This window comes from Pleurodeles waltl, chromosome 11 (genome assembly GCF_031143425.1).
Source record: "Pleurodeles waltl isolate 20211129_DDA chromosome 11, aPleWal1.hap1.20221129, whole genome shotgun sequence".
Classification (NCBI taxonomy): domain Eukaryota; kingdom Metazoa; phylum Chordata; class Amphibia; order Caudata; family Salamandridae; genus Pleurodeles; species Pleurodeles waltl.
The window spans coordinates 83,948,973-83,959,726 of NC_090450.1; the positions used below are offsets into that span (position 1 = coordinate 83,948,973).

General features: G+C 43.8%; 1 protein-coding gene across 3 annotated transcripts in view; it reads left to right on the forward strand.

The window, feature by feature from the left end:
* Positions 1-9,448, forward strand: part of SENP5 (SUMO specific peptidase 5) — a 181,011-nt gene extending 171,563 nt beyond the window's left edge. For all 3 annotated transcript variants that reach the window (XM_069213134.1, XM_069213133.1, XM_069213135.1), the window contains exon 10: positions 8,976-9,448. In XM_069213134.1, coding sequence (XP_069069235.1) covers positions 8,976-9,086 — 111 coding nt within the window. In that variant the 3' untranslated portion in view covers positions 9,087-9,448. The remainder of the gene's footprint in view (positions 1-8,975) is intronic.
* Positions 9,449-10,754: the final 1,306 nt, after the last annotated feature.

Genomic DNA, 10,754 nt, shown 5'->3' on the forward strand with positions numbered 1-10,754 from the left:
TGAGACTCATTGAGCACTCTGACAGCCCCTGGGCTAGCCCAGTGGTCTTAGTCCCCAAACCTCACACCAAAGATGGAAAGAGAGAGATGAGGTTTTGTGTGGACTACAGAGGACTTAATTCTGTCACCAAGACAGATGCCCATCCCCTTCCAAGGGCTGATGAACTGATTGATAAATTAGGTGCTGCCAAATTCTTAAGTACCTTTGACTTAACAGCAAGGTACTGGCAAATCAAAATGGCACCTGGAGCAAAAGAAAAGACAGCATTCTCCACACCTGATGGGCATTATCAGTTTACTGTTATGCCCTTTGGTTTAAAGAATGCCCCTGCCACCTTCCAAAGGTTAGTGAATCAAGTCCTTGCTGGTTTGGAGTCCTTTAGTGCAGCCTATCTTGACGATATTGCGGTCTTTAGCTCCAGCTGGCAGGATCACCTGGTCCACCTGAAGCAAGTTTTGAAGGCTCTGCAATCAGCAGGCCTCTCTATCAAGGCTTCCAAACGCCAGATAGGGCAGGGAACTGTGGTTTACTTGGGACACCTTGTAGGTGGAGGCCAAGTTCAGCCACTCCAGCCTAAGATCCAGACTATTCTGGACTGGGCAGCTCCAAAAACCCAGACTCAAGTCAGGGCATTCCTTGGCTTGACTGGGTATTACAGGAGGTTTGTGAAGGGATATGGATCCCTAGTGACAGCCCTCACAGAACTTACCTCCAAGAAAATGCCCAAGAAGGTAAACTGGACTGTAGAATGCCAACAGGCCTTTGACACCCTGAAACAAGCAATGTGCACAGCACCAGTTCTAAAAGCTCCAGATTACTCCAAACAGTTCATTGTGCAGACAGATGCCTCTGAACATGGGATAGGGGCAGTTTTGTCCCAAACGAATGATGATGGCCTTGACCAGCCTGTTGCTTTCATTAGCAGGAGGTTACTCCCCAGGGAGCAGCGTTGGAGTGCCATTGAGAGGGAGGCATTTGCTGTGGTTTTGTCCCTGAAGAAGCTGAGACCATACCTCTTTGGTACTCACTTTGTAGTTCAAACTGACCACAGACCTCTCAGATGGCTGATGCAAATGAAAGGTGAAAATCCAAAACTGTTGAGGTGGTCCATCTCCCTACAGGGAATGGACTTTATAGTGGAACACAGACCTGGGACTGCCAATGCAGATGGCCTTTCCAGGTTCTTCCACTTAGAAAATGAAGACTCTCTTGGGAAAGGTTAGTCTCATCCTCTTTCGTTGCGGGGGGGGGGGGTGTGTAAGGAAAGTAGTGATCTCTGCCCACTGAAAGACTAATGAGGTAATGCACCTCCTATTTGAGCTGGTAACCCCTCTAAAGAGTGCCTTTGCTGCCTAAGGGTTTGCCAGGTGCCCGAATGGATTCCCACTGACTGCTTCACTGTCTGTTCTAGTTGGGTAAGGTGCCCTCTGGGGTGTATGTTACAATAAAATGTACACTGGCATCAGTGTGCATTTATTGTGCTGAGAAGTTTGATACCAAACTTCAAAGTTTTCAGTGTAGCCATTATGGCGCTGTGGAGTTCGTGTATGACAGACTCCCAGACCATATACTCTTATGGCTACCCTGCACTTACAATGTCTAAGGTTTTGCTTAGACACTGTAGGGGAATAGTGCTCATGCACTTATGCCCTCACCTGTGGTATAGTGCACCCTGCCTTAGGGCTGTAAGGCCTGCTAGAGGGGTGACTTATCTATACTGCATAGGCAGTGTGAGGTTGGCATGGCACCCTGAGGGGAGTGCCATGTCGACTTAGTCTTTTTATCCCCACTAGCATACACAAGCTGACAAGCAGTGTGTCTGTGCTGAGTGAGGGGTCCCCAGGGTGGCATAAGATATGCTGCAGCCCTTAGAGACCTTCCCTGGCATCAGGGCCCTTGGTACCAGTTACAAGGGACTTATCTGGATGACAGGGTGTGCCAATTGTGGTAACAAAAAGTATAGGTTAAGGAAAGAACACTGGTGCTGGGGCCTGGTTAGCAGGCCTCAGCACACTTTCAAATCAAAACTTAGCATCAGCAAAGGCAAAAAGTCAGGGGGTAACCATGCCAAGGAGGCATTTCCTTACAGTCCGGATCCAATTTTCTGGTGCCATAGGTTCCCCTAATTACTGAATTTAGGGGTTTTAGGGGCTTGTATGGTAGTAGCCAATTGGCTGCTTCCCCTGAGGTCACTATGACCACTTCCTGTGGGAAGTGGACATGACCCTGTCCCAGAGTTCGTAGTTCTGCCGTCACCAAGATGGCAGACTTTAAAATTTTGTGTCCACATCGGGCAGCTCACATTAGCGGTGGAGCTGACTTGAGGGTGGACATGCCTCTCTGACTACTAATTTCCCACCTGTCCAGATGTCAAATTGGGCCAAGTGTCAAGGAGAGTCGGCATCTCCTCTGAAGAAGTCAGAGCAGCATTGTGAGGGTGGTGTGTTTTTTTGAAGCCTCCTGCCTTGGAATGCAGACTGATGTCATCCTGTTGGGAGGGGTGTGTTGACACCCCCGCTGGAGCTGGCGTCGTTCCTGACCGCCAGAGAGCAGAGTCACTCACCCTGGTGGGGGGAGCAGGGGTGTGTCAAACATGTCTGTTGGTGGCAGACTGGTTAGGACTAATCGGCTAGCACACCAACAATTTGTAGGTTTTACATGGGGGCACCTTTAAGGTACCCTTAGGGTGCATGTATTAATAAATCCAAAATCCATTCCTGGAAACAGTGAGGGTTTATTCATGTTTTTATACTAAGCATCCCTAGTTTCAGTGATGCCATTATGTCGTTGGGGAACTCATATTGACCAGTGTCCAGCACATGTGCTTAAAATGGCTTCCCTGATCACTTACTATGTCTACAAATGGACAAACACCTAGCAGCGGTATATCTGCTCTTGCAGATATGTCCACACATATAAACGAATGCACCCTGCTGTAGGGCTGGAAGGCCTGCTGTAGGAGTGTCTTATATAAATTGCATGCAGTGTTAATCTGCATTGTACACAGGCTATGTCCGATGTTGTGTGTTCACTTTTAGCTGCACCAAGACAAGCAGACTAAAACTGCAGTCTTCATTAGCTAGGTGAGGGGTTCCTTAGGGTGGAACAATGCATGTTGCAGCCCTTGGGGGGGGATTCTTCGGTACCCATGCTCGAGGTACCAGATGATTACAGGGGTGCCAAAGGTATTGCCAATTGGGGAACAGTTTTAGGGAAAGAGATCTGGCACTGGAGACCTGGTTACCAGGAACCCAATGCATTTTTCTGTCAATTGCTTTGAATACCAGGCAAAAAGTGGGGGTGACATGCAAAAAAAGATCACTTTCCTACATTAACCAGTTCAAGTTTAGTCTTAAATATGATATTAAGGCCTCAGTAGATCGATCTGTATAATGTATTAGACATTTCTGTGAGATTTGTGTGCTTACCTCACATCAGACCAAAGATTTCTAGACTACACTTTTGGTTCCAAGTGTGTTACGTGATAGAGAAGCTTACAAGGTGCAAATCAGAGACTTTCAAAGTCGTCTTTAGGTTTGATCTCTTCCAACTTTGACTCGTGCCTCATACAAGGACAAAAATTGAACATTGCGGGGGTTGTTTTTTCAGATTGTTTCAAGTGCTGACATTTTCAGGGTTGTTCTGGTGGTGTCTCAAGATGAAAACAAATGTCACCAAAAATGTTATGTACACTGTTTACACAAACAAAAGAATTCGAGAATTGTGATGCATCTTGCTACGGGAAGCTGAATACGCAAGTGTTTACCGGCCCATTGCACCAATACTCAAGATCAGAGGGCTTTTTTCTTAGTTTGCCATTTCCACTCACCCTGCAATTACATCACAGCGGTGGGTCCAATCTGTACTGTTCCAGCTCAGCCTGTGTGTCTGATGAAAGCCAGATCTCACTCCAGCTCAAGGGTGATCTTGCATCCAAGCAGTTTAAACACAGTTTTAAAGAGAGACAGAGGGCAGTGAATGCTGTCCATTCACAAGGCTCTGTCCTGCTTCTTTGCCAAACTGTGAGCCACATGTGATGGTTCCATTCACCAGTACATCTGATGGCCTTCTGTGTGCACCTGGCTATTCCTAAAGGTTGAAGGATGTGAATTAGTTATACATCAGCTGTGGAGCTTATGCGTCAGATCCTTGATTAACTTTTCCCATTCGCCCTTAAGGTCTTTGACTGGGATGAGCTAAGGGCAAAATTTTTAGTAAGACTGTCCACTACAAATCGCCTGATGTCAACCACTACTGATGCTTTGAACAATGGTTCGGATGTCGCCATAAATCCTGTTAAGGTTCACAACAACTGGTCTTCAAGTGGCTGTACCTCCCCACCCACATATAAACTGCAACATTTTAATTTTAAAGGTGACCGCAGAGTCTCTTGCTATTGTGTGGCAAGTATGACGGATTACACAACAACAGTAACTTATAGGTAGTGTGTAGGGGTGGGGAATCCTTTCTGCTGATCTGGTGCTTGGCAATCGACCTTTAAATCAAAATCTACCTCTGGACATTTGAGGCTCTGCTTCCCATTTGATAAGACTTCAGGCAACCAAACTGAACATGTTAGCAGAATGAGTGGGAGGTAATCAACTATGTTGTACACCTGTAGGATTGACCCTTTCTTTACATATTTCCAAACCCGATTCCCAGTGCCATTCCCAATTAGTTACCTGGCGACGCTTCTAGACAACCCCCCCCCCCCCCCTCCCCCCCCCCCCCCCCCCCCACGGAAATCACCACCCGTTTTGGCTGTCAGACTTGATCACCTACTTCATCCACCTAGTGATACATACTTTGCACCTTTCATTCCCCTTTTCAGCTTTTGTACAGGGTGGATCGCTTGCAGTGGGAAGGACTCATAGTGCACTGTTGCCTTTGGTTACCTAACCTTCTTGGTACCTGCATATTCACCTATAACCATTCTAGACTTTTTGGATAACCCATCTGCTCTGCAGGGTACCGGGAGGAAATGAGGGCCGCTTCATCCAAGAGCATTTTTTCCTGTCTTCCACTCTCCTACATTTGGATTTCAGGCAGAGTCTTGCAGGCCATACGTCGCAGCTGGGGCACCATGCAGTAAGTCTTGACTAACAGTGTTATTCAGTGCAACAAAAGCTGTGTTGAGGCATCACTTGTAGGAGCTATTTGTGCTCTCCCTATTAAGGATCACATTCTAACAACTGTTTAAAAGTTTTATGGACGTTTTACCCACTTGAGGGTACAGCGTAGTCAGCACCACAGTTCAAACAGGACAGAACCATGCTCCATTCCAAGTGACTTTGTAATTCTATTATTTAAAAAGCTGTCTCCACACTCTTAAGATTACTACCAACTTCCGGTTGACTTTACTACTTCCTTACCTATCAACATTGTTGGAAAGGGTCGTGTAATAAGATCTTACAATCTATGAATATGGGTTTTTGTCCTTGTAATACAGAAATGGTGGTTGATGCAGCCCTTGAGGACAGAAATTATCTTGCCCTGTAGGTTTCTCTATTGCCTTTGATATGATACACCACCCAGGTGCTCCTACCTCGACTCCAGGAGCTGGATCTTCATTCACACACCTGATGTGTGAGAATCTTCCTTACGGAAGAAGACTACAGTCAGCATCTACTTCTAATTTTACATCTAACCTTGTTCAGAACACTTGCAGGCTTCCTCTTCAGCTGCCCCTATTCAAATCATTTGCACAGTTTCTCTGTGGCAGATATTGTTCCCATTATTATTTAATCTGTTTCTTAGGTACACCTTTTTGTGTACTTTGATACTGAGCTATTGCTCAAAATAAGTAAAGATGTAAATATCACCATTACCTTTACCATTGCTCCTCAGTGTTTAACATCTGGATCCTTCCAAACGAAAAACTACATTCTGATGGATACTTGTAACTGCAGGTTTCTCTCCTTTAGAATATCCAAAAGTGCCAGACTTGATCCAGAGGTTTTCTCAGCAGGACGTCCAAGCTTCACTAGTTGATAGCATGCAACTCTGTTTGGCTCAAGTCTGCACTGGAAATGGAGCGGGAGTGACCTATAAGCACCATACCTGTGGTGCTTCGATATCCATTCCTTTCTTTCTGTGCCTTGGAACACAGATCTGGAGCTCTGCTGCCTGTATCAAATTTAATCCCACAGGGTTCAAAGCATGCTGTGATTGCCATAGGCAGGTGCTTGTGACTGACCTGCACAAGGTGTGCCTTTTGGTGTTTGGGTTCAGGCATGATTCTAAGGCATGCAGTGAAATTGCCCCCATACACCTGAAGGTCATCCGGCATATAAAGTGAGGCTGTACATCTCCGAACGTTAGAAGTTATATATCGCATGTAAATACCTTTCCAAGTCAAGGTCGTGGACCCCTTCCTGCTCTGATGTCATTTATAGGTCTTCTTCAGAGTCAAAATCCAAGGTGAAAAGAAACGGAAGAAATTAAAGGGGGACTGAAGCCTATTCTGCCTCTCTGTCAAAAAAGAAAAGTTGTAAGGGTATCAAATTACTCTTTTGCTACCTATTTCAGATTGAGGAGCTGATTCCACAGTTAATTCCGATGTGCCCAGAGTTTCCTGGCCATCGGCGATGCAGCAGCAAGCTGAGGCCATTACGGAGGCCCTGCGGCTTATATTTGTCACTCTTCCTGCTCTCTCTGGTATGTCTTGGGATCACAAGGGGCTCTAGTTGGGTTACTGCTGGCATATTCGTCCTGTGCACCATCTAGCCTCTAGAATCCAACTCTATTTCTGCACCAATTCAGTTGCTGACTTCCATTTTGACATCAAGGCCTGTGATTCTTTCAGCGCTGCTGGCGGTGAATTCACTGCTGACTTTGGTGCCCAACCCAGTCATATCTGCCCTGGCCAAGATTGCGCTCCAACTCCACCTCAAAGTATGTAGATAAGTGATGGTTGAAATATTTGAATTCATCTCAGCTAGTGGTAATTACTCAGGCCGCATCCTACCTGGCCCTGGGTTGCTTGTGTTCCTGTTCAGGGAGGACCTGGCATGGCAGTTTGGGTTGGTCTTTTCCCATTGGAGCATGGTAAAGACTGATTTGCATATAGCTGGATCAGAACTGAGGTTGTGTGATGTGCAAAATTACGATGGACTGGAATGCGGCCCAGAGTAATTACCAGTGGCTGAGATTAATTTGAGCATTTCATCCATCACTTTTCTGTGTACTTTAGTATGCCAACACCACAGCAGCACTCCTGTTCCCATACAAACTGATGGAGACAATAGAATGACACTACCATTGAGCTGCCCTCAAAGGCTCCAGCATATTTTTGATTTGGATCTTTCTAGAATTTCCTGCCTCTCATAAATGACAATGAAGAGGATGGTGATGATTTACCCTCATGTTATGAGACTTTATACATTGATTTACAGTTACATGAGGACACTGGGCTTGATGCTTCCTCTTAGTGCACAGTTGGTTTTTGTAGGGACTTCTTGGGTCAAACCATTCAAGATGCAGCCAGATATGTAATCTGCTGGCCTGGAAACTACTTATTGTCTAGGACAAGCACTCTGTACTAGTGTGGAGCTCAGGCTCCATGCATGGATCTAATCCATGGTTTCTCAGAACATGTGCAGGCTTCCCTCCTTGGTATGCTGTTAGATGGATCCTGCCTTTTTGGCTATAAAGAGGACTCTGTTTTAGAACATTTTGTTAAGGAGATTTGGGCAATGTTGCGCTGTTTAAGCCTCTTGACCTCTGCGAGACAGTTACCGCACCAGTTTAATCTTTATGGGGCTTCTCCAGAGCATTGGTTTACAGGCAGCACCTGGTACCTCTATCCCACAGCAGTTACCCCTTTCTTTGCAGGACACATGGTTCAGGACGCATCGCCAAGTCCCCAAGGGGCACCCATCTCCTTTTGGGGAAAGCATAATGTGTTCCAGAAATAATGTGGCTTCCTCTGAGAGCCTTCAGGTGCTTAGCCTCTCTGAGGCTAAAGAATCATGGTTGCATCCCAGACACACTACAGCCTAATCAAAAATGCATTTTGGAGCAGGTAAAGTAGTACTCCTATACATACTTACATGCCTTCCTGAATTGGCCCCAAGACCTCTTAAATGTGTATGTTCATGTAATCATGTACAGTTAAGACCAATGGAAAAGAAGGCTGTTTTTGCAATTTCAATACTAGACAGTTAAACGTTTCATTCCTTATTCAGAGGCACTAAAGGCTACTTAGTAGTACTATTTTCCAGCCTTGAGAATGCTCTTGATTTTTTATAAATATATACTTACACACACTTTAACCACCAGAAATATAGTTACCAAAGATTATTAACTTGTTATCCAAGAGCAGTGTAATTTAGGATGGCTTTTGTTGGTATTGATGCTTTGTGGACAGCAACTCTTCCTCAAGTCTTTTAGGTGATGAGACTTCTTATGAGGATTTTTTTAACGAACAGACATATCTTTATGCAAGTTTGGGCTGAATTGTCAATGAGCCAACGTTCCATAATGAAAGTGAACGGATATTAATTTGATTAGATCATAAGTGGAGTTTTTGCTGAAAGATCTTGCATCACTGAGGATATCAGAGACACTAAGAGTTCTCTTCGGTGGGTCAGGTTTGACTGTAGAGAGAGGAGGGCTTTGTTGCCCAGCAGATCCAGAAATTGCATTGCAGGATTGAATGGAGAATATTGTGAGAGTAAAACTGCAGAGTGGTTTGAGACAATAATTGCTTGAGGGGGGCGAGGAGGAGGGGCTGCCCAAGTGAACATGTCTTGATTTATTTTTTTATTTTCTTGGTGATCAATTTATTCTTGTATTTTGTACCAAAACTAATTTTTGTTTTGTGGTCACTTTGCAGCTTAGATGGGTATGTACCCCCCCCCCCCCCCCCCCCCAAAGCATAATTAACGATTGCAAAACCAGTGATGATCACTCTGGTGTGTAGTATACTAATTTTGTTACTAATTGAGTTTTTTTTTTTCCTTTAACTTCTACAGTACTGTAAGTGCCTTGCCTTGGGACAGCCTTTCCAGTTCTCGCAAGAAGATATGCCTAGAGTTCGGAAGAGAATTTACAAAGAGCTCTGTGAATGCCGACTGATGGACTAGACATTCAAGCTGCTGTTTCAGTGCAGAGTTCAAGATAGTGGTGTTGGACTTGAATTTCTGAACACTTCCACAGTTTCAACTTTGTCACATTAGTGGGTGCGACCACTATTGTTACCTCAGCTTTTTTCTTCTCTTTATTTTGGACAAGTTTGCTTTTGGCTGGTAGACCCTACATGAACTACCATGAGAATATATTTCTGATGTCCTTTTTGAAGCTTTTCTTTGTGTTCCTGTATTTAATATTTATTCTGTAAGCATGCTCCTAGGCAAAGAAAAGCATGCAATAAAATATAAACTGTAGACTTGGTGCACCTTGACTTGTAGATAGAATTACAGAATACAGATTTAAATTTTTCAAGAAATCTAAAGATGCCTGATCATTCTTTTGGTTTATCTGATGTAGGCCTTAATTATTGAGACATGTAAAGTGTTGTGCGGCTGGTAACTTTTGATGTTCGGATGTCTAAATGTGATTAATTTATCATTTTGAAGAGGTGAATTCTCGGTCTTGGAATTATCCTGTCTTCACCCATTCTTACTATCAGCACATGGACTTGTTTACTCAAATCTTGTCTGAGAGATCGTGCTACAGCTAACAAGACATGATTACTACAAATCAATGAGCTGGTAGTAGAACAACACCCTACACACTATAATGGAGAGAAGGATTTGTTCTTCATTTTGTGATCTTCCTTCCCGCCTCACTTTCTACATTGTCTTCCCATTTTCAAACTAGCTGGACGAATGCTTTGACAACCCCATGGTACATGTGTGCAGCTTCAATCCATTCCAAATGGTGCCACCTGCTTTGAGATACTATAGTAGCATTTCATCTGTGTAAGAATTGGAACCATCTGCAGAAACATATCCTTTCTACATAGGTTTTGGTATCTGGCCACGGTTGGGTGCAGATCCATATGTGAATGTGACTAGATTTTCTCCAGTAAGTGACTGTGAAAGCTAAGCCAAAATACATTTATATTTGTGTACGTCCTTTGAAAAGTTGTTGAGACATCAAATCCAAGAATAACTAAATTATTTGTACAGTCAGTGTCTTAAAGCTACAAGCATTAGTAGCTGAGTCATTGCTTTCAAAGAACGATGTCAAACAGTATTTTCTTAAGTTTTTTTTGTGAGAGCTCTGAGAGTATCATTGCTCAAATTACATGCTGAAATAACGAAACTTTTAGTGCCACTTCATTTATTTCGAAGCCCATTGTAAAATGGGCAAATTTGCAGTTTAATGATATACCAGTGATACGTGTACATATCTTAAGGAGGAAACCGAACAGTGTAACATGCCCCCACATCTTTCAGAAGCACCTGACTTTTCAGCAACAAATTGCCTTAAATTCGTTTTCCTATTTTTGACGCTTACAGGTTTTCATGTTGAATACATGTGGTGTTTCAAATGAAACTTTTAAACTGGGACTAAAACTTAATAATTTGTCCTAGCACTACAGCTCTGATAGAAAATCCATATGACCTGTAGAACTGGATACATAGATATTTGTGTGTTTTCATTGTCTACCGTTTCTGTCCCCATAAATCGAGATTAAGATCCTGATATAACTGAAAACATAACTGAAACAATTTAATGGTAGAGAGCAATATATTTTACAACCTGATAAGCTGAAGGTGCGCTACCAGTTTATGTATAGAACTGGC